The following is a 25,364-nucleotide window of genomic DNA, read 5'->3' on the forward strand; positions in this document are numbered from 1 at the left end:
CTAAAGGTCAGGAGTAACATTAACACTATACCATCTAAAGGAGTAACATTAACACTCTACCATCTAAAGGAGTAACATTAACACTCTACCATCTAAAGTAGTAACATTAACACTATACCATCTAAAGGAGTAACATTAACACTCTACCATCTAAAGGTCAGGAGTGACATTAACACTATACAATCTAAAGGAGTAACATTAACACTATACCATCTAAAGGTCAGGAGTAACATTAATACTATACCATCTAAAGGTAAGGAGTAACATTAATACTATACCATCTAAAGGAGTAACATTAACACTCTACCATCTAAAGGAGTAACATTAACACTCTACCATCTAAAGGAGTAACATTAACACTCTACCATCTAAAGGTAAGGAGTAACATTAACACTATACCATCTAAAGGAGTAACATTAACACTATACCATCTAAAGGAGTAACATTATCACTCTACCATCTAAAGGTCAGGAGTAACATTAACACTCTACCATCTAAAGGAGTAACATTAACACTATACCATCTAAAGGAGTAACATTAACACTATACCATCTAAAGGAGTAACATTAACACTATACCATCTAAAGGAGTAACATTAATACTCTACCATCTAAAGGAGTAACATTAACACTATACCATCTAAAGGAGTAACATTAACACTATACCATCTAAAGGAGTAACATTAACACTATACCATCTAAAGGAGTAACATTAATACTATACCATCTAAAGGAGTAACATTAACACTATACCATCTAAAGGAGTAACATTAACACTATACCATCTAAAGGAGTAACATTAATACTCTACCATCTAAAGGAGTAACATTAACACTCTACCATCTAAAGGTCAGGAGTAACATTAACACTATACCATCTAAAGGAGTAACATTAACACTATACCATCTAAAGGAGTAACATTAACACTATACCATCTAAAGGTAAGGAGTAACATTAATACTATACCATCTAAAGGAGTAACATTAATACTATACCATCTAAAGGTAAGGAGTAACTGTTACGTCCGTCGTTGAATGAATGAGACCAAAGCGCAGCGTGGAAAGTGTTCATGATATTTAATACTGAAAACACCGACAAAACAACAAAATTTAAACGAACGTAAAGTTCTGCAGGGCTAGACCGCATCTGTGCACAAACAAGATCCCACAAACTAAGGTGGAAAACAGGCTGCATAAGTATGATTCCCAATCAGAGACAACGATAGACAGCTGCCTCTGATTGGGAACCATACCCGGCCAACAAAGAAATAGAAAACTAGAATGCCCACACAAATCACACCCTGACCTAAGCAAAGAGAGAAATAAAAAGGCTCTCTAAGGTCAGGGCGTGACAGTAACATTAAAGGCGGGACACCTGTCGACTTCTTCCGGTAAAACTGGAGGGTGCGCAATTTAAATAATCATAAAAATTATGGATATTAAACATTTAGGTACATACCAGTGTCTTATATCGGTTAAAAGATGAATGTCTTGTTCATCTAACTGCACTGTCCGATTTACAGTAGGCCTTACAGCGAAGCATGCCATGAGATTGTTTGAGGACGGTGCCCCACATCAAAATATTTTCCAACCAGCACAGACTTCATAAAAGTCACAAATAGCGAATAAATATTCACTTTTTGAAAATCTTCCTCTGATTTGTCATCCAAAGGGTTCCAGCTACAACATGCATGGTAGTTTTGTTGGATAAAACCCTTCTTTATATCCCAAAAAGTCTGTTTTTAGTTGACGCCATCGATTTGAGTAATCCACTCATTCAACGTGCAGACAAAGGAATCCAAAAAGCTACCGCTAAAACTTTGTTAAAACAAGTCAAACTACGTTTCTATTTAATCCTCAGGTACCCTAAAATGTAAATAAACTATAATATTTCACACGGAAAGAAGTATGTTCAATAGAAAAGCAAAATTAGCAGGTGCGCGTCCTCTTCGTCGCGTGCGCACAGACTGATTTCTGACTCCCACTACCAAAACTCAAAATTCTTCCTCGTTTGTGAAGAAACAAGCCTGAAACCTTGAACAAAGACTGGTGACATCTAGTGGAATTGCAATCTGGGAGCTGGATTTGGATATACATTCCATTGGAAGAGCATGGGCTCTCAAAAAAAGAAATTCTCCATATCAATTGTGTTATAGTCTAATACATTATTTTAACATTTCTACAAACTTCACCGTGTTTTCTATCCAATGGTGCCAATTATATGCATATCCTGGCTTCTGGGACTGGCAGTAAGTGGAGAGAAATAGCCTGAAGAAGTTAATCCCCCTGCACAGTCCCTGCAGCTGGACAGTTTTAACTTCTAGAAAGACATGCTGTCAGCTCAACTATATAAAGCTGTCGCTCATTCAGCCGATAGTAACTTACAACCGGTTCTCTCCACTAAGAAACAAATCAGAGCCTTCTCAGGTCTCTCCTCCACCAGTTACCCGCTATATTAGACTTTAAAATAATCATCCAGCGATCATACACTGTTTACTAGGGGGCAGGGATACCGATTTAAGGCTAATCTGAAGATGGTGCTGGTTGAGGCTAAAACTGGCGAGTGTAGAGAGTATAGGGATATTGTTATCCACGTCGGCACCAACGATGTTAGGATGAAACAGTCTGAGGTCACCAAGCACAACATAGCTTCGTGTAAAATCAGCTAGAAAGATGTGTCGGCATTGAGTAATTGTCTCTGGCCTCCTACCAGTTAGGGGGAGTGATGAGCTCCACAGCAAAGTCTCACAACTCAATCACTGGTTGAAAACTGTTTTCTACCCCTCCCAAAATATATCATTTGCAGATAAGTGGTCAACAAGCCTGGCCTGTTGAGGAGTGATGGACTCCATCCTAGCTGCTCTCATCTTATCTACCAACATAGACAGGGCTCTAACTCCTCTAGCTCCACAATGAGATAGGGTGCAGGCCAGGCAGCAGGCTGTTAGCCAGCCTGCCAGCTTAGTGGAGTCTGCCACTAGCACAGTCAGTGTAGTCAGCTGAGCTATCCCCATTGAGACCGTGTCGGTGCCTCGATCTAGGTTGGGCAAAACTAAACATGACGGTGTTCGCCTTAGCAATCTCACTGGAATAAAGACCTCCTCCATTCCTGTCATTATTGAAAGAGATTGTGATATCTCAAAATAGGGCTACTTAATGTTAGATCCCTCACTTCCAAGGCTGTCATTGTCAATGAACTAATCACTGATCATAATCTTGATGTGATTGGCCTGACTGAAACATGGCTTAAGCCTGATGAATTTACTGTGTTAAATGAGGCCTCTCCTCCTGGTTACATTAGTGACCATATCCCCCGTGCATCCCGCAAAGGTGGAGGTGTTGATAACATTTTTTAAAGCAAATGTCAATTTACAAAAAAATTAATGACTGCATTTTTGTCTTTTGAGCTTCTAGTCATGAAATCTATGCAGCCTACTCAATCACTTTTTTATAGCTACTGTTTACAGGCCTCCTGGGCCATATACAGCGTCCCTCACTGAGTTCCCTGAATTCCTATCGGAATTCCCACTACAAAAGGCTTTCGAAGCCATCATCGACTGAGTGGGTTTTGTCCAACATGTCTCCAGACCTGCTCATTGCCACAGTCATACACTGAATCAAGTTTTGTCCCGTGGAATAAATATTGTGGATCTAAATGTTTTTCATGGTAATCCTGGACTATCAGACCACCGTCTTATTACGTTTTGAAATCACAACAAATAATCTGCTCAGACCCCAACCATCAAAAGCCTTGCTAGAAATTCTCAGACAAACAAAAGATTCCTAGATGCCCTTCCAGACTCCCTCCACCTACCCAAGGACGTCGGAGTTCAACAATCTGTTAACCACCTAACTTAATTTAACCTTGCGTAATACCCTAGATGTAGTTTTATCCCTATTAACAATAAACATTTGTCACAAAAAATGTGCTCCCTGGTGAACAGAAAGCGTACAGAAAATTGGAAATGGCGCTCCACAAACTGGAAGTCTTCCGACTATCTTGGAAAGACAGTACCATGCAATATCGAACAGCTGCTCCATCATCCTATTTTTTCAACCTAATTGAGAAAAAGTATTTTTAATATTGTCTAAAAAGCAGCATTCAACAAGCGTTTAGCTTTCACTTTCACCTTATTTGTCACCGAAAACAACAAGTGTAGACCTTACCGTGTAATGCTTACTTACAGGCCCTAACCAACAGGTGACCTTACCGTGTAATGGTTACCTACAAGCCCTTAACCAACAGCGCAGTTCAAGAAGAGTTAAGAAAATATTTACACAATAAGAATAACAAGGTTTACCGAGTCAGTGTGTGGGGGTACAGGTTAGTCGATGTAATTTGTACATGTAGGTAGGGGTAAAGTGACAAAGCATAGATAAAAAAACAGCGAGTAGTAGTAGCATTGTACAAAACAAATGGAGGGGGGAGGGTGTCAATGTAAATAGTCCGGTGGCCATTTGATTAATTGTTCAGCAGTCTTCTGGCTGTTAAGGAGCGTTTTTGGTCCTAGACTTGGCTTTCTGGTACCGCTTGCTGTGTGGTAGCAGAGAAAACAGTCTATAACTTGGGTGACTGGAGTCTCTGACAATTTCCTATGACATCGCCTATTATATAGGTTCTAGATGGCAGGAAGCTTGGCCTATGGCCCCACCTCCCTCTGTAGTGCCTTACGGTCAGGTGTCGAGCAGTTGCCATACCAGGCGGTGATGCAACCGGCTAGGATGCTCTCGATGGTGCAGCTGTAGACATTTTTAAGGATCTGGGGACCCATGCCAAATCTTTTCAGTCTCCTGAGGGGGAAAGATGTTGTCGTGCCCTCTTCACGGCTGTCTTGGTGTGTTTGGACCATGATAGTTCATTGGTGATGTGGACACCAAGGAACTTGAAACTCTCGACCCGCTCCACTACAGCCACGTTGATGTTAATGGGGGCGTGCTCAGTCCTCCTTTTCCTGTAGTCCACGATCAGCTCCTTTGTCTTGCTCACATTGAGGGAGAGGTTGTTGTCCTGGCACCACAGCCAGGTCTCTGACCTCCTCCCTATAGGCTGTCTCATCATTGTCGGTGTTCAGGTCTACCACTGTTGTGTTGTACACAAACTTAATGATGGTATTGGAGTCATATTTGGCCGTGCAGTTGTGGGTGAACAGGGAGTAAGGAGGGGACTAAGTACACACCCCTGAGGGGCCCCAGTGTTGAGGATCAACGTGGCAGACGTGTTGTTTCCTCCCTTACCACCTGGGGGCGGCCAATCAGGAAGTCCTGGATCAGGTTGCAAAGAGAGGTGTTTAGTCCCAGTGATGAATTCATGAACTTTTTCAATGAAAATAAATAAATAAATAATAAATTAAATCTGCATATTTCTCCAAAGCTTAGGTGACCTGAGTCTGCAAAGAACTGCCAGGACCTAGGATAAATGGAGACACTCAAGTTTTTTAATCAAGCATCTCGTGACACATTCATGAAAATAGTCGTGGCCTCTAAACGGTCAAGCTGCATACTGGATCCTATTTCAACTGAACTACTGAAAGAGCTGCTTCCTGTGCTTGGCCCTCCTATATTGAACATAATAAATGGCTCCCTATCCACCGGATGTTTACCAAACTCACTAAAAGTGGCAGTAATAAAGCCTCTCTTGAAAAAGCCAAACCTTGACCCGGAAAATGTAAAAAACTATTGGCCTATATCAAATCTTCCATTCCTCTCAAACGTTTTAGAAAAAGCTGTTGTGCTGCAACTCACTACCTTCCCGAAGACAAACAATGTATACGAAATGCTTCAGTCTGGTTTAAGACCCCATCATAGCACTGAGACTGCACTTGTGAAGGTGGTAAATTACCTTTTAATGGCATTAGACCGAGGCTCTGCATCTGTCCTCATGCTACTAGACCTTAGTGCTGCCTTTGATACCATCGATCACCACATTCTTTTGGAGAGATTGGAAACCCAAATTGGTCTACACGGACAAGTTCTGGCCTGGTTTAGATCTTATCTGTTGGAAAGATATCAGTTTGTCTCTGTGGATGGTTTGTCCTCTGACAAATCAACTGTACATTTCGGTGTTCCTCAAGGTTCCGTTTTTAGGACCACTATTGTTTTCACTATATATTCTACCTCTTGGTGATGTCATTCGGAAACACAATGTCAACTTTCACTGCTATGGGAACCACACACAGCTGTATGTTTCAATGTGTTACGCCCCTTCGCTCTCCCTGCCTCTTTCTCTGTGTTTGTGCTTTTCTTTGCAGATTGGGGACAGGTGGAGCTGATTAGGTCCTTAAGTTGACAAATTGCACCTGGGTTTGGGATCAACTAGGAGATAAAAGGTCCTGGTGCCCTGCCTCTCTCTCTCTCTCCACAAGCACCATTTTGTGATCTGGTTGATTTTGTTTTTTGATTAGGTGCACCCTTCAATACTTACACACATTTTACCTTCATCCATACATCTCCATTACACTCCTCAAATGCCACATTCACACTTCACAGGTTCGTTTTCCTTTGTAGTTTTATACTTTGTTATTTAATAAATATTTGTGTTGTTCCTTAACTGCTAACATGTGGACTCCCTTTGCTTGTCACCATCTAAGAGCCAGGTTGCGACAGATGAAACATGGTGAAGCCCCAAAATTGACTACCCTGGAAGCCTGTGTTTCAGACATAAGGAAGTGGATGGTGGAAAATGTTTTACACAACTTAGACAAAAAGAGATGCTGTTAAGGAATATTTCAAGGACAGATTTTTTCCGTAGTCTTAACATCGCAAAAAACGACTGTTTTGTCCAAAAAATGATGCAGAGAAATGTATCCATGCTTTAGTCAATTTCTGGTGTCCTTTGACAGCTCTTTGGTCTTGGCCATAGTGAAGTTTGGAGTGTGACTGTTTGAGGTTGTGGACAGGTGTCTTTTATACTGATAACAAGTTCAAACAGGTGCCATTAATACAGATAACGAGTGGAGGACAGAGGAAATCTTGCTTGTTTGTAGGTGACCAAATAATTATTTGCAAATAAATTCATAAAGAATTCTACAATGTGATTTTCTGGATTTTTTTTCTCATTTTGTCTGTCATAGTTGAAGTGTACCTATGATGAAAATTACAGGCCTCTCTCATCTTTTTAAGTGGGAGAACTTGCACAATTGGTGGCTGACTAAATACTTTTTTGCCCCACTGTATGTGTATTACCCCTCCAAATGAAGCCTGTAAATCCACCAGGCTGATGTTTATATCTCTGACTAACGACTCCGCAGAAACAACCCTGAGCTCTGACTGATACAAGCTGCGTATGACTCAGCTCTGCACCCGCTCTCAGACACACAGACTGATACAAGCTGCGTCTGACTCAGCTCTGCACCCGCTCTCAGACACACAGACTGATACAAGCTGCATCTCAAACACCTTGCCCAAGTCCCAAATGGTACCCTATTCCCTATATAGCCCATTGGGCCCTGGTCAAAAGTAGTGCACTGTAATAGGGAATAGGGTTCTATTGGGCTCTGGTCTAAAGTAGTGCACCACATAGGGGGAATAGGGTGCATTTTGGGACGTATGCCTTACCTCCATGCTGTGTTTGTGCCCTTAGGCGAACCTGGAGCTCAACTGGAATTTAATGGCGCGTCTCATAATGCTGTTTATCCTAATGACTTCTTGGTGACAGAACACCTGATAATGCCTCACATCCATCCTTCTCCCAGTGTTCCCCAACAATGCCATACTAATAACATTGTGAAAACAGTGTCACGACTAAATCCATTGGTGCTCTAGTTGTTATTTTCTCTTCGGCTTTTAACCCCACAGGAAATAAAGGAAGTCGCCAAATCTCAGGGTGGACTTTCTAACCCCAAGGACACTGCAGTAATTGCATGAAATTCCTAGGTAAAAACTATCTGTTTTTCAGGGATGGGGAGGGTGTAACGAGTAGGAGTTCACAGCAAGGCCTCATGCCCCCCAAAGCATACAAGGTAGCCCCATAGATCCTAACACGTCATTCTATCAGTAACTACTTCCCTCACAAGCAGCCTGTTTATGTCTGTTCGTTTACAGCTGCTGGAACTGTCCGGTGTATTGTCTGTTTGCACTTCTGAAGATGTACATGTTTGTTTTACAGATATCGTGACCAGGTCAAGCGCGTGTGTGTGTGTGTGCCTGTGTGTGTAAATGTGTATAGTCAGTGTCAAGAGGTCCAGCAGGGCCAGAAGTGGGGCAGCTGTCATGACCAGATCACTCTGTTATTCTACTCCACCTGGACTACAGCTGTCATGACCAGATCACTCTGTTATTCTACTACACCTGGACTACATGACCAGATCACTCTGTTATTCTACTAAACCTGGACTACATGACCAGATCACTCTGTTATTCTACCACACCTGGACTACATGACCAGATCACTCTGTTATTCTACTACACCTGGACTACAGCTGTCATGACCAGATCACTCTGTTATTCTACTAAACCTGGACTACATGACCAGATCACTCTGTTATTCTACCACACCTGGACTACATGACCAGATCACTCTGTTATTCTACTCCACCTGGACTACAGCTGTCATGACCAGATCACTCTGTTATTCTACTACACCTGGACTACATGACCAGATCACTCTGTTATTCTACCACACCTGGACTACATGACCAGATCACTCTGTTATTCTCCTCCACCTGGACTACAGCTGTCATGACCAGATCACTCTGTTATTCTACTACACCTGGACTACATGACCAGATCACTCTGTTATTCTACCACACCTGGACTACATGACCAGATCACTCTGTTATTCTACCACACCTGGACTACATGACCAGATCACTCTGTTATTCTACCACACCTGGACTACAGCTGTCATGACCAGATCACTCTGTTATTCTACTACACCTGGACTACATGACCAGATCACTCTGTTATTCTACCACACCTGGACTACATGACCTGATCACTCTGTTATCCGCTCTTGGGTAGGGGGCAGTATTTTCACCTCCGAATGAAAAGTGTGCCCAAAGTAAACTGCCTGTTACTCAGGCCCAGGAGCTAGGATATCCATATAATTGGTAGATATGGATAGAAAACACTCTAAAGTTTCCAAAACTGTTAAAATATTGTCTGTGAGTATAACAGAACTGATATGGCAGGCGAAACCCCGAGGACAAACCATCCAGGAAGTGGAATTATTTTCATGTGGCTGTTTTCCAACTCAATGCCTATAGATAATCCAATGGGTTAGGAATCAGATTGCAGTTCCTATGGCTTCCACTAGATGTCAACAGTCTTTAGACATGGTTTCAGGCTAATATTTTGAAAAACGATGAGTAAACAGCCATTTTGGTCAGAGAACAGAGGAACTTTGCAGACCTGATTCGAGCACGCCGTTTCTTATTTTTCCTTTCTATTGAAAACGGTATTATCCGGTTGAAATATTAGTGATTATAAAGACAATAAACAACCTGATGATTAATTATAACCTACCTACTATATCCCAAAAGGAACCCTATTCCCTATACAGTGCACTACTTTTGACCACAGGGCTCTATGTATGGAATAGGGTGCCTGGGCCCTGGTTAAAAGTAGTGTACTATGTAGGGAATAGGGTGCCTGGGCCCTGGTCAAAAGCAGTGCACTATGTAGGGAATAGGGTGCCTGGGCCCTGGTTAAAAGTAGTGCACTATGTAGGGAATAGGGTGCCTGGGCCCTGGTTAAAAGTAGTGCACTATGTAGGGAATAGGGTGCCTGGGCCCTGGTCAAAAGCAGTGCACTATGTAGGGAATAGGGTGCCTGGGCCCTGGTTAAAAGTAGTGCACTATGTAGGGAATAGGGTGCCTGGGCCCTGGTTAAAAGTAGTGCACTATGAAGAATGAAACAAAAACCACATGGTGCAGATGTCTCTCATGTTGAGGGGTTCTGCAGGGGGGGGGGGGGGGATCACCAAAACCACATGGTTCAGTATCTCATGTTGAGGGGTACTGCAGTGGGGGGGGTCACCAAAACCACATGGTTCAGTATCTCATGTTGAGGGGTACTGCAGTGGGGGGGGTCACCAAAACCACATGGTTCAGTATCTCATGTTGAGGGGTACTGCAGTGGGGGGGGTCACCAAAACCACATGGTTCAGTATCTCATGTTGAGGGGTACTGCAGTGGGGGGGGTCACCAAAACCACATGGTTCAGTATCTCATGTTGAGGGGTACTGCAGGGGGGGGGGGGGGGTCACCAAAACCACATGGTTCAGTATCTCATGTTGAGGGGTACTGCAGGGGGGGGGTCACCAAAACCACATGGTTCAGTATCTCATGTTGAGGGGTACTGCAGTGAGGGTCACCAAAATAAAATTGCCAAATCTGCAATATTTTCCAATGTAATAATAATAATTATAGCACCAATTATTGGGACAGCATACCAATTTTTTTTTAAATATCATTTGAAAAATAAAACTTTATTGATTACACCGTCACATGCACAAGTTAGACTATTTGAAATGATTTAGAATGAATAACTATGATTGATTGAGCTTGCCAGTTGCTACGACACCAATAGGAAAAACCCGTAAGCATAAACCCTGCCTACAGTTAATCCAAAATGAAGGATCAAAGTATTTGAACAATTTCAAAAAGTATTAGAACCCAGGTTTGGCAGGTACACATGTTCTTTTCTTCACACATATTGCCTTTCTCCCTCCCCGCTGAGGGCGTGTTGGATAGGGCCCGCTGAGGGAGTGGTGGATAGGGCCCTCTGAGGGAGTGTTGGATAGGGCCCTCTGAGGGAGTGTTGGATAGGGCCCTCTGAGGGAGTGGTGGATAGGGCCCTCTGAGGGAGTGGTGGATAGGGCCCTCTGAGGGAGTGTTGGATAGGGCCCTCTGAGGGAGTGTTGGATAGGGCCCTCTGAGGAAGTGGTGGATAGGGTCCTCTGAGGGCGTGGTGGATAGGGCCCTCTGAGGGAGTGGTGGATAGGGCCCTCTGAGGGAGTGGTGGATAGGGCCCTCTGAGGGAGTGGTGGATAGGGTCCTCTGAGGGCGTGGTGGATAGGGCCCTCTGAGGAAGTGGTGGATAGGGTCCTCTGAGGGCGTGGTGGATAGGGCCCTCTGAGGGCGTGGTGGATAGGGCCCTCTGAGGGCGTGGTGGATAGGGCCCTCTGAGGGCGTGGTGGATAGGGCCCTCTGAGGAAGTGTTGGATAGGGTCCTCTGAGGAAGTGTTGGATAGGGTCCTCTGAGGGAGTGGTGGATAGGGCCCTCTGAGGGAGTGGTGGATAGGGCACTCTGAGGGAGTGGTGGATAGGGCCCTCTGAGGAAGTGTTGGATAGGGTCCTCTGAGGGAGTGGTGGATAGGGCCCTCTGAGGGAGTGGTGGATAGGGCACTCTGAGGGAGTGGTGGATAGGGCCCTCTGAGGGAGTGTTGGATAGGGCCCTCTGAGGGAGTGTTGGATAGGGCCCTCTGAGGGCGTGTTGGATAGGGTCCTCTGAGGGAGTGTTGGATAGGGCCCTCTGAGGGAGTGTTGGATAGGGCCCGCTGAGGGAGTGTTGGATAGGGCCCTCTGAGGGCGTGGTGGATAGGGCCCTCTGAGGGAGTGTTGGATAGGGCCCTCTGAGGGCGTGTTGGATAGGGCCCTCTGAGGGCGTGGTGGATAGGGCCCTCTGAGGGAGTTGTGGATAGGGCCCTCTGAGGGAGTGGTGGATAGGGCCCTCTGAGGGAGTGGTGGATAGGGCCCTCTGAGGGAGTGGTGGATAGGGCCCTCTGAGGGCGTGGCGGATAGGGCCCTCTGAGGGCGTGGTGGATAGGGCCCTCTGAGGGAGTGTTGGATGGAGCCCTCTGAGGGCGTGTTGGATAGGGCCCTCTGAGGGCGTTTTGGATAGGGCCCTCTGAGGGAGTGTTGGATAGGGCCCTCTGGGGGAGTGGTGGATAGGGCCCTCTGAGGGAGTGGTGGATAGGGCCCTCTGAGGGAGTGGTGGATAGGGCCCTCTGAGGGAGTGGTGGATAGGGCCCTCTGAGGGAGTGTTGGATAGGGCCCTCTGAGGAAGTGGTGGATAGGGCCCTCTGAGGGAGCGTTGGATAGGGCCCTCTGAGGGCGTGGTGGATAGGGCCCTCTGAGGGAGTGTTGGATGGGGCCCTCTGAGGGAGTGTTGGATAGGGCCCTCTGAGGGAGTGGTGGATAGGGCCCTCTGAGGGAGTGGTGGATAGGGCCCTCTGAGGGAGTGTTGGATAGGGCCCTCTGAGGGAGTGGTGGATAGGGACCTCTGGGGGAGTGGTGGATAGGGCTCTCTGAGGGAGTGGTGGATCGGACCCTCTGAGGAAGTGGTTGATAGGGCCCTCTGAGGGAGTGTTGGATAGCGCCCTCTGAGGGAGTGGTGGATAGGGCCCTCTGAGGGAGTGTTGGATAGGGAGTGTTGGATAGGGCCATCTGAGGGTGTGGTGGATAGGGCCCTCTGAGGGAGTGTTGGATAGGGCCCTCTGAGGGAGTGGTGGATAGGGCCCTCTGAGGGAGTGGTGGATAAGGCCCTCTGAGGGAGTGTTGGATAGGGAGTGTTGGATAGGGCCATCTGAGGGCGTGGTGGATAGGGCCCTCTGAGGGAGTGGTGGATAGGGCCCTCTGAGGGAGTGGTGGATAGGGCCCTCTGAGGGAGTGGTGGATAGGACCCTCTGAGGGAGTGTTGGATAGGGCCCTCTGAGGGAGTGTTGGATAGGGCCCTCTGAGGAAGTGGTGGATAGGGCCCTCTGAGGGAGCGTTGGTTAGGGCCCTCTGAGGGCGTGGTGGATAGGGCCCTCTGAGGGAGTGTTGGATGGGGCCCTCTGAGGGAGTGTTGGATAGGGCCCTCTGAGGGAGTGGTGGATAGGGCCCTCTGAGGGAGTGTTGGATAGGGCCCTCTGAGGGAGTGGTGGATAGGGCCCTCTGGGGGAGTGGTGGATAGGGCTCTCTGAGGGAGTGGTGGATAGGACCCTCTGAGGAAGTGGTGGATAGGGCCCTCTGAGGGAGTGTTGGATAGCGCCCTCTGAGGGAGTGGTGGATAGGGCCCTCTGAGGGAGTGTTGGATGGGGCCCTCTGAGGGTGTGGTGGATAGGGCCCTCTGAGGGAGTGTTGGATAGGGCCCTCTGAGGGCGTGGTGGATAGGGCTGCTGTACCTGCTTTTATCGTTGAGTCGTGAGATCTCCTGATTCTGCTGGAGGACGTGTTTCTCCAGACGGTTAGTGAACAGAGAATACTCTAACAGCTGGATCTCCATTCTACTGGTCTGGTTCAGCACCTGGGGGGGGGGGGAGGGAGAGAGAGAGAGAGAGAGAGAGAGAGAGAGAGAGAGAGAGAGAGAGAGAGAGAGAGAGAGAGAGAGAGAGAGAGAGAAGGAGGGAGGGACACAAAGATAGGTAACAGTTAAAAAATAAGTAATTCAATAAATAAATATTTATTTACCTGACAAAGACCATTGAGATCAAGATGCTGTTACGGATCTCATTCAGATCACCAAGACACCTGGAATAAATGACTTCCATAGAGATTATTGAGTAAGAGGGCATTTACTTTCTTAACGCTCCACATCAGAAACAGCTGGATAAACAGGGAGGGCCCCTGTTACACAACGTCAAATATGAGTTAGCAAATTTTGACAATTGCATCCTGGCCTACAATCTTATCTTATTTTAGCAGCTAGACTGATAACCAACCAGTTAAAATATTTGGACATGATGAATCCAGAGAGAGAGAGTGCCTGATAGAAGAACTGTGATTACATCAAAACACATCATCCTGTAATAACAGCACTACGGTACAACTAAGGACCATCTGTGTTATGGCTCCACGTTGGATGTTTTAACTGGCTGATGGTCAGTCACCTAATTCAACTCAGCATGTCAATCAAAGTGTTTACGCTGAAAGACAACAGATCTCAGAGCAGCGGTCAACCCTTGGTCACCACCCCTTGTCCTGGAGTGGCATAGGATCTCCTTCTATTACAAAGCAACCAGGGATAAATAGCCGAATCAATGAATCACACCAGGGACAACTAGTACAACTAGCCTAATCAATAAATCACAACAGGGACAACAGGGACAACTAGCCTAATCAATAAATCACAACAGGGACAACAGGGACAACTAGCTTAATCAATAAATCACAACAGGGACAACTAGCCTAATCAATAAATCACACCAGGGACAACTAGGACAACTAGCTTAATCAATAAATCACAACAGGGACAACTACGACAACTAGCTTAATCAATAAATCACAACAGGGACAACTACGACAACTAGCTTAATCAATAAATCACAACAGGGACAACTACGACAACTAGCTTAATCAATAAATCACAACAGGGACAACTACGACAACTAGCCTAATCAATGAATCACAACAGGGACAACTAGCCTAATCAATGAATTACACCAGGGACAACTAGCCTAATCAATGAATCACACTATGGACAACTAGACTAATCAATAAATCACAACAGGGACAACTAGGACAACTAGCCTAATCAATGAATCACGCCTGGGACGACTAGGACAACTAGCCTAATCAATGAATCACACCAGGGACAACTAGCCTAATCAATGAATCACACTATGGACAACTAGACTAATCAATGAATCACACTATGGACAACTAGGACAACTAGCCTAATCAATGAATCACACCTGGGACGACTAGGACAACTAGCCTAATCAATGAATCACACCAGGGACAACTAGCCTAATCAATAAATCACACCAAGGACAACTAGCCTAATCAATGAATCACACCTGGGACGACTAGGACAACTAGCCTAATCAATGAATCACACCAGGGACAACTAGCCTAATCAATAAATCACACCAAGGACAACTAGCCTAATCAATGAATCACACAAGGGACAACTAGCCTAATCAAAGAATCACAACAGGGACAACCAGGCTAATCAATTAATCACACTATGGACAACTAGCCTAATAAATTAATCACACCTTGGTCTGCTCTAATACACCTGAGACACCTTGGTCTGCTCTAATACACCTGAGACACCTTGGTCTGCTCTAATACACCTGAGACACCTTGGTCTGCTCTAATACACCTGAGACACCTTGGTCTGCTCTAATACACCTGAGACACCTTGGTCTGCTCTAAGACACCTGAGACACCTTGGTCTGCTCTAATACACCTGAGACACCTCGGTCTGCTCTAATACACCTGAGACACCTTGGTCTGCTATAATACACCTGAGACACCTTGGTCTGCTATAAGACACCTGAGACACCTTGGTCTGCTCTAAGACACCTGAGACACCTTGGTCTGCTCTAATACACCTGAGACACCTCGGTCTGCTCTAATACACCTGAGACACCTTGGTCTGCTCTAATACACCTGAGACACCTTGGTCTGCTCTAATACACCTGAGACACCTCGGTCTGCTATAAGACACCTGAGACACCTTGGTCTGCTTTAATACACCTGAGACACCTTGGTCTGCTATAAGACACCTGAGACACCTCGGTCTGCTCTAATACACCTGAGACACCTTGGTCTGCTATAAGACACCTGAGACACCTTGGTCTGCTCTAAGACACCTGAGACACCTTGGTCTGCTCTAATACACCTGAGACACCTCGGTCTGCTCTAATACACCTGAGACACCTTGGTCTGCTCTAATACACCTGAGACACCTTGGTCTGCTCTAATACACCTGAGACACCTCGGTCTGCTATAAGACACCTGAGACACCTTGGTCTGCTTTAATACACCTGAGACACCTTGGTCTGCTATAAGACACCTGAGACACCTCGGTCTGCTCTAATACACCTGAGACACCTTGGTCTGCTATAAGACACCTGAGACACCTTGGTCTGCTCTAATACACCTGAGACACCTTGGTCTGCTCTAATACACCTGAGACACCTCGGTCTGCTCTAATACACCTGAGACACCTTGGTCTGCTATAAGACACCTGAGACACCTTGGTCTGCTCTAATACACCTGAGACACCTTGGTCTGCTATAAGACACCTGAGACACCTTGGTCTGCTTTAATACACCTGAGACACCTTGGTCTGCTCTAATACACCTGAGACACCTTGGTCTGCTATAAGACACAGGAGACACCTTGGTCTGCTCTAATACACCTGAGACACCTTGGTCTGCTCTAATACACCTGAGACACCTTGGTCTGCTCTAAGACACAGGAGACACCTTGGTCTGCTATAATACACCTGAGACACCTTGGTCTGCTCTAAGACACAGGAGACACCTTGGTCTGCTCTAATACACCTGAGACACCTTGGTCTGCTCTAAGACACCTGAGACACCTTGGTCTGCTCTAATACACCTGAGACACCTTGGTCTGCTCTAAGACACCTGAGACACCTTGGTCTGCTCTAAGACACAGGAGACACCTTGGTCTGCTCTAATACACCTGAGACACCTTGGTCTGCTCTAATACACCTGAGACACCTTGGTCTGCTCTAAGACACAGGAGACACCTTGGTCTGCTCTAATACACCTGAGACACCTTGGTCTGCTCTAATACACCTGAGACACCTTGGTCTGCTCTAATACACCTGAGACACCTTGGTCTGCTTTAATACACCTGAGACACCTCGGTCTGCTCTAAGACACCTGAGACACCTTGGTCTGCTCTAATACACCTGAGACACCTTGGTCTGCTCTAATACACCTGAGACACCTTGGTCTGCTCTAATACACCTGAGACACCTTGGTCTGCTCTAATACACCTGAGACACCTTGGTCTGCTCTAAGACACAGGAGACACCTTGGTCTGCTCTAATACACCTGAGACACCTTGGTCTGCTCTAAGACACAGGAGACACCTTGGTCTGCTCTAATACACCTGAGACACCTTGGTCTGCTCTAATACACCTGAGACACCTTGGTCTGCTATAAGACACCTGAGACACCTTGGTCTGCTCTAATACACCTGAGACACCTTGGTCTGCTCTAATACACCTGAGACACCTTGGTCTGCTATAAGACACCTGAGACACCTTGGTCTGCTCTAATACACCTGAGACACCTTGGTCTGCTCTAATACACCTGAGACACCTTGGTCTGCTCTAATACACCTGAGACACCTTGGTCTGCTCTAATACACCTGAGACACCTTGGTCTGCTCTAATACACCTGAGACACCTTGGTCTGCTCTAATACACCTGAGACACCTTGGTCTGCTCTAATACACCTGAGACACCTTGGTCTGCTATAATACACCTGAGACACCTTGGTCTGCTATAAGACACCTGAGACACCTTGGTCTGCTCTAATACACCTGAGACACCTTGGTCTGCTCTAATACACCTGAGACACCTCGGTCTGCTCTAATACACCTGAGACACCTTGGTCTGCTATAATACACCTGAGACACCTTGGTCTGCTTTAAGACACCTGAGACACCTTGGTCTGCTCAAAAACACATGGGACAACTTATCAACTAATCAAAACATTGAAGTTAAATCAGGTGTTTCGTTGCAGGGCTGAACCGAAACCCTGCCAATTCCTGTAGTTATTTCCGACCATCGTTGTGGACCTCTGAATAATCATCAGTCCAGTTCCCATTATCTATCTTGATCTACATATGGAAGAGGTTAGAGGTTTGTGTTCAGATCTAGTCCACCTGATTGGCTTACCTTGGTCTCCACATCTGTCAGTTTGCGTGTCTGCTCAGCTGATTTGCTGAGGAGGTTGGTCCCGATCTCCAACATGGCCGCCGTCTGGGTGTGAACAGCGTTTCTCTTCATCTCCTCCATCCGAGAACGCAGGTTCTCCTGGATGGACCTCTCCAGCTGGAATACAGGGAATACCAGGAATATGGTCAGGAGAGAGAGATATACAGGGAATACCAGGAATATGGTCAGGAGAGAGAGATATACAGGGAATACCAGGAATATGGTCAGGAGAGAGAGATATACAGGGAATACCAGGAATATGGTCAGGAGAGAGAGATATACAGGGAATACCAGGAATATGGTCAGGAGAGAGAGATATACAGGGAATACCAGGAATATGGTCAGGGGAGAGAGATATACAGGGAATATCAGGAATATGGTCAGGAGAGAGAGATATACAAGGAATACCAGGAATATGGTCAGGAGAGAGAGATATACAAGGAATACCAGGAATATGGTCAGGAGAGAGAGATATACAGGGAATACCAGGAATATGGTCAGGAGAGAGAGATATACAGGGAATACCAGGAATATGGTCAGGAGAGAGAGATATACAGGGAATACCAGGAATATGGTCAGGAGAGAGAGATATACAGGGAATATCAGGAATATGGTCAGGAGAGAGAGATATACAGGGAATACCAGGAATATGGTCAGGAGAGAGAGATATACAGGGAATACCAGGAATATGGTCAGGAGAGAGAGATATACAGGGAATATCAGGAATATGGTCAGGAGAGAGAGATATACAAGGAATACCAGGAATATGGTCAGGAGAGAGAGATATACAGGGAATACCAGGAATATGGTCAGGAGAGAGAGATATACAGGGAATACCAGGAATATGGTCAGGAGAGAGAGATATACAGGGAATACCAGGAATATGGTCAGGAGAGAGAGATATACAGGGAATACCAGGAATATGGTCAGGAGAGAGAGATATACAGGGAATACCAGGAATATGGTCAGGGGAGAGAGATATACAGGGAATATCAGGAATATGGTCAGGAGAGAGAGATATACAAGGAATACCAGGAATATGGTCAGGAGAGAGAGATATACAAGGAATACCAGGAATATGGTCAGGAGAGAGAGATATACAGGGAATACCAGGAATATGGTCAGGAGAGAGAGATATACAGGGAATACCAGGAATATGGTCAGGAGAGAGAGATATACAGGGAATACCAGGAATATGGTCAGGAGAGAGAGATATACAGGGAATATCAGGAATATGGTCAGGAGAGAGAGATATACAGGGAATACCAGGAATATGGTCAGGAGAGAGAGATATACAGGGAATACCAGGAATATGGTCAGGAGAGAGAGATATACAGGGAATATCAGGAATATGGTCAGGAGAGAGAGATATACAAGGAATACCAGGAATATGGTCAGGAGAGAGAGATATACAGGGAAGACAGAGGCCTGATAACACACAGGGTGGTTGTCACATTGCCTAAAACTAAATACCTGGAATGGGTTATGAATTAGATTGGACATTGAAATGTGTGCACTCCTCATCATAGAGCAACAACAAGTTGCTGCACAAGTATTCAAGATGTGCACTTACACAAGTCTTTAGGACAGGGTGGACTTTAATGTCCACAGGGGACATGTATTAGACACACAGCACTGCTGTACATAAAGTAGACAGTTCTTTACATAGTTCTCCACTGACATTAAAAGTACTAACACAGCTCAGCTTTAACTATTGCTGTTTTGATGGACATGTGAGTCTCTATACAGACCAGACAGGCAGGTATTCAGAGTCTCTATACAGACCAGACAGGGAGGTATTCAGAGTATATACAGACCAGACAGGGAGGTATTCAGAGTCTCTATACAGACCAGACAGGGAGGTATTCAGAGTCTCTATACAGACCAGACAGGGAGGTATTCAGAGTCTCTATACAGACCAGACAGGGAGGTATTCAGAGTCTCTATACAGACCAGACAGGGAGGTATTCAGAGTCTCTATACAGACCAGACAGGGAGGTATTCAGAGTCTCTATACAGACCAGACAGGATGGTATTCAGAGTCTCTATACAGACCAGACAGGGAGGTGTTTAGAGTCTCTATACAGACCAGACAGGGAGGTATTCAGAGTCTCTATACAGACCAGACAGGGAGGTATTCAGAGTCTCTATACAGACCAGACAGGGAGGTATTCAGAGTCTCTATACAGACCAGACAGGGAGGTATTCAGAGTCTCTATACAGACCATACTAGGGAGGTATTCAGAGTCTCTATACAGACCAGACAGGGAGGTATTCAGAGTCTCTATACAGACCAGACAGGGAGGTGTTTAGAGTCTCTATACAGACCAGACAGGGAAGGTATTCAGAGTCTCTATACAGACAAGACAGGGAGGTATTCAGATTCTCTATACAGACCAGAAAGGGGGGTATTCAGAGTCTCTATACAGACCAGACAGGAAGGTATTCAGAGTCTCTATACAGACCAGACAGGGAGGTATTCAGAGACTCTATACAGACCAGACAGGGAAGGTATTCAGAGACTCTATACAGACCAGACAGGGAGGTATTCAGAGTATATACAGACCAGACAGGAAGGTATTCAGAGTCTCTATACAGACCAGACAGGGAGGTATTCAGAGTCTCTATACAGACCAGACAGGGAGGTATTCAGAGTATATACAGACCAGACAGGAAGGTATTCAGAGTCTCTATACAGACCAGACAGGGAGGTATTCAGAGTCTCTATACAGACCAGACAGGGAGGTATTCAGAGTCTCTATACAGACCAGACAGGGAGGTATTCAGAGACTCTATACAGACCAGACAGGGAGGTATTCAGAGTATATACAGACCAGACAGGAAGGTATTCAGAGTCTCTATACAGACCAGACAGGGAGGTATTCAGAGTCTCTATACAGACCAGACAGGGAGGTATTCAGAGTATATACAGACCAGACAGGAAGGTATTCAGATTCTCTATACAGACCAGACAGGGAGGTATTCAGAGTCTCTATACAGACCAGACAGGGAGGTATTCAGAGTCTCTATACAGACCAGACAGGGAGGTATTCAGAGTCTCTATACAGACCAGACAGGGAGGTATTCAGAGGCTCTATACAGACCAGACAGGGAGGTATTCAGAGTCTCTATACAGACCAGACAGGGAGGTATTCAGAGTCTCTATACAGACCAGACAGGGAAGGTCACCCAGGGGAGGGGGTGTTGGGAGGGGGCTCAGGTTAGTATTGGGGTAAAGGTAAACTGATCCCTGATCTGTGCCTAATGGGAAACTTCTGTCCAGATGCTTCCTGTTTTTATCAACAGCGAGGTCGGGGGTTATGGACACACCTACTCATACCAGGATTTTTCTCTTATTTTTACTATTTTCTACGTTGTAGAATAAAAGTGAAGACATAAAAACTGTGAAATAACACATATGGAATCATGTACCTTTTCACAACACAACTGATTGGCTCAAACGCATTAATAAGAAGGAAAGAAATTCCACAAATGTACTTTTAACAAGGCACACCTGTTTATTGAAAGGCATTCCAGGTGACTACCTCATGAAGCTGGTTGAGAGAATGCCACGAGTGTGTAAAGCTGTCATCAAGGCAAAAAGGGTGTCTACTTTTGAAGAATTTAAAATATAAAATATATTTTGATTTGTTTAACACTTTTTTGGTTACTACATGATTCCATATGTGTTATTTTATCGTTTGGATGTCTTCACTATTATTCTACAATGTAGAAAATAGTTTAAAATAAAATAAAAAAACTGGAATGAGAAGGTGTGTCCAAACTGACTTGTACTGACCATCAGAAGATGGCATTGGTGGAAATCCCACCAACCACCACTCAACACTGAAAACATAATTCAAAGAAACATTTGGACTGGCGAGGAAAGGTGGCGAGGAAAGGTGGTGACAGGGTTTGAAAACGACCAGCGAACCGGATCCAACAGTTCGACCCTTTATTCATGGGTGATGAATAGAAACAAGGGAGATAGATGGGAGGGGTTCACTCACTCGCTGTGAAAACAAAACAAAAAGTGCATTCTCCAATGACCTTTTAAACACAGACAACACCCTGCCTCGGTGTGGTCCACTGAATAGAGAGACGTTTTAACACGTCTGGTTTAGTGGGTCATGGCCTTTGCTGGGTTAATAAACTCTAGTGATTAACTTGACAATGTTGTTTTCACTGTTAAGGTCATCTGGGGCCAGATCAAGTCTACACACACACACACACACACATGCACGTGTATGTGTGTGAGTTCGGTAAGTACTCAGGCGAGCGTGGGTGTGTGTGTGTGTGAATTCGTTATGTACTCAGGCGAGCGTGGGTGTGTGTGTGTGAATTCGTTATGTACTCAGGCGAGCGTGTGTGTGTGTGTGTGTGAATTCGGTATGTACGCAGGCGAGCGCATGTGTGTGTGAGTTCGGTATGTGTGCAGGCGAGTGTGTGTGTGTGTGTGTGTGAGTTCGGTATGTACTCAGGCGAGTGTGTGTGTGCGAGTTCGGTATGTGTGCAGGCGAGTGTGTGTGTGTGTGTGTGTGTGTGTGTGTGTGTGTGTGTGTGTGTGTGTGTGTGTGTGTGTGTGTGTGTGTGTGTGTGTGTGTGTGTGTGTGTGTGTGTGTGTGTGTGTGTGTGTGTGTGTGTGTGAGTTCGGTATGTGTGCAGGCGAGTGTGTGTGTGTGTGTGTGTGTGTGTGTGTGTGTGTGTGTGTGTGTGTGTGTGTGTGTGTGTGTGTGTGTGTGTGTGTGTGTGTGTGTGTGTGTGTGTGTGTGTGTGTGTGTGTGTGTGTGTGTGTGTGTGTGTGTGTGTGTGAGTTCGGTATGTACTCAGGCGAGTGTGTGTGTGTGTGTGAGTTCGGTATGTACTCAGGCGAGCGTGTGTGTGTGTGTGAGTTCGGTATGTACTCAGGCGAGCGTGTGTGTGTGAGTTCGGTATGTACTCAGGCGAGTGTGTGTGTGTGAGTTCGGTATGTACTCAGGCGAGTGTGTGTGTGTGAGTTCGGTATGTACTCAGGCGAGTGTGTGTGTGTGAGTTCGGTATGTACTCAGGCGAGTGTGTGTGTGTGTGAGTTCGGTATGTACTCAGGCGAGTGTGTGTGTGTGAGTTCGGTATGTACTCAGGCGAGTGTGTGTGTGTGAGTTCGGTATGTACTCAGGCGAGTGTGTGTGTGTGAGTTCGGTATGTACTCGAGCGTGTGTGTCTGAGTCTGTATTTAAGACCACTGGATCCCCGTCGCATGAGAACATGGAAGGATGATCGACTGCAGTATTATCAGACAGACAAATATGTTTCTGTTAAAACCAGATAAAATAGTGAGGTTTCCACCGCTGAAACACAGACACACACACAGAGACACACACAGAGACACACACAGAGACACACACAGAGACACACACAGAGAGACACACACACACACAGAGACACACACACAGACACACACACAGACACACACACAGACACAGAGAGATAGAGAGACTAAGGAGGCTAAGTCGGGGGAGGGGTGTTCTAAACTAACATATGGAATTGTTTTAAGATGGCCATGTCAAAGACCATTTAGCTATTTGATTTGGAAATGTAATTTAAGACCCCTTAAGGTATCAAAACATACTCTAAAACAATTATTGGATGAAACGTTGAATTTGGCCTTACAGCTATTAGCCAATAGAAACACATTGAATAACAGACAGTCCTTACTGCTATTAGCCAATAGAAACACATTGAATAACAGACAGTCCTTACTGCTATTAGCCAATAGAAACACATTGAATAACAGACAGTCCTTACTGCTATTAGCCAATAGAAACACATTGAATAACAGATAGTCCTTACTGCTATTAGCCAATAGAAACACATTGAATAACAGACAGTCCTTACTGCTATTAGCCAATAGAAACACATTGAATAAAAGATAGTCCTTACTGCTATTAGCCAATAGAAACACATTGAATAACAGATAGTCCTTACTGCTATTAGCCAATAGAAACACATTGAATAATAGATAGTCCTTACTGCTATTAGCCAATAGAAACACATTGAATAACAGACAGTCCTTACTGCTATTAGCCAATAGAAACACATTGAATAACAGATAGTCCTTACTGCTATTAGCCAATAGAAACACATTGAATAACAGTCCTTACTGCTATTAGCCAATAGAAACACATTGAATAACATATAGTCCTTACTGCTATTAGCCAATAGAAACACATTGAATAACAGATAGTCCTTACTGCTATTAGCCAATAGAAACACATTGAATAACAGACAGTCCTTACTGCTATTAGCCAATAGAAACACATTGAATAATAGATAGTCCTTACTGCTATTAGCCAATAGAAACACATTGAATAACATATAGTCCTTACTGCTATTAGCCAATAGAAACACACTGAATAACAGATAGTCCTTACTGCTATTAGCCAATAGAAACACATTGAATAACAGATAGTCCTTACTGCTATTAACCAATAGAAACACATTGAATAACATATAGTCCTTACTGCTATTAGCCAATAGAAACACATTGAATAATAGATAGTCCTTACTGCTATTAGCCAATAGAAACACATTGAATAACAGATAGTCCTTACTGCTATTAGCCAATAGAAACACATTGAATAATAGATAGTCCTTACTGCTATTAGCCAATAGAAACACATTGAATAATAGATAGTCCTTACTGCTATTAGCCAATAGAAACACATTGAATAACAGATAGTCCTTACTGCTATTAGCCAATAGAAACACATTGAATAATAGATAGTCCTTACTGCTATTAGCCAATAGAAACACATTGAATAACAGTCCTTACTGCTATTAGCCAATAGAAACACATTGAATAACAGTCCTTACTGCTATTAGCCAATAGAAACACATTGAATAACAGACAGTCCTTACTGCTATTAGCCAATAGAAACACATTGAATAACAGACAGTCCTTACTGCTATTAGCCAATAGAAACACATTGAATAACAGATAGTCCTTACTAGTATTAGCCAATAGAAACACATTGAATAACAGACAGTCCTTACTGCTATTAGCCAATAGAAACACATTGAATAACAGATAGTCCTTACTGCTATTAGCCAATAGAAACGCAATTAATAACAGATAGTCCTTACCTCTTTTAGCCAATATAAACACATTGAATAACAGATAGTCCTTACTGCTATTAGCCAATAGAAACACATTGAATAACAGTCCTTACTGCTATTAGCCAATAGAAACACATTGAACAACAGTCCTTACTGCTATTAGCCAATAGAAACACATTGAATAACAGATAGTCCTTACTGCTATTAGCCAATAGAAACACATTGAATAACTGATAGTCCTTACTGCTATTAGCCAATAGAAACACATTGAATAACAGATTGTCCTTACTGCTATTAGCCAATAGAAACACATTGAATAACAGTCATTACTGCTATTAGCCAATAGAAACACATTGAATAATAGATAGTCCTTACTGCTATTAGCCAATAGAAACACATTGAATAACAGTCATTACTGCTATTAGCCAATAGAAACACATTGAATAACAGACAGTCATTACTGCTATTAGCCAATAGAAACACATTGAATAACAGATAGTCCTTACTGCTATTAGCCAATAGAAACACATTGAATAATAGATAGTCCTTACTGCTATTAGCCAATAGAAACACATTGAATAACAGTCCTTACTGCTATTAGCCAATAGAAACACATTGAATAACAGACAGTCCTTACTGCTAT

The 25,364-nt window shown here is 44.6% G+C and overlaps 1 protein-coding gene across 1 annotated transcript in view; it reads right to left on the reverse strand.

The window, feature by feature from the left end:
- The window catches only part of LOC139555344 (angiopoietin-2-like), a 133,909-nt gene that overhangs the window by 104,356 nt on the left and 4,189 nt on the right, over positions 1–25,364 (reverse strand). Inside the window, exons 3-4 of the mRNA XM_071369059.1 lie at positions 17,588–17,743; positions 13,104–13,225 (exon numbers count right to left, since the gene is read on the reverse strand). Coding sequence (XP_071225160.1) covers positions 13,104–13,225; positions 17,588–17,743 — 278 coding nt within the window. The remainder of the gene's footprint in view (positions 1–13,103; positions 13,226–17,587; positions 17,744–25,364) is intronic.

Source organism: Salvelinus alpinus, chromosome 26, assembly GCF_045679555.1.
Source record: "Salvelinus alpinus chromosome 26, SLU_Salpinus.1, whole genome shotgun sequence".
Lineage (NCBI taxonomy): Eukaryota > Metazoa > Chordata > Actinopteri > Salmoniformes > Salmonidae > Salvelinus > Salvelinus alpinus.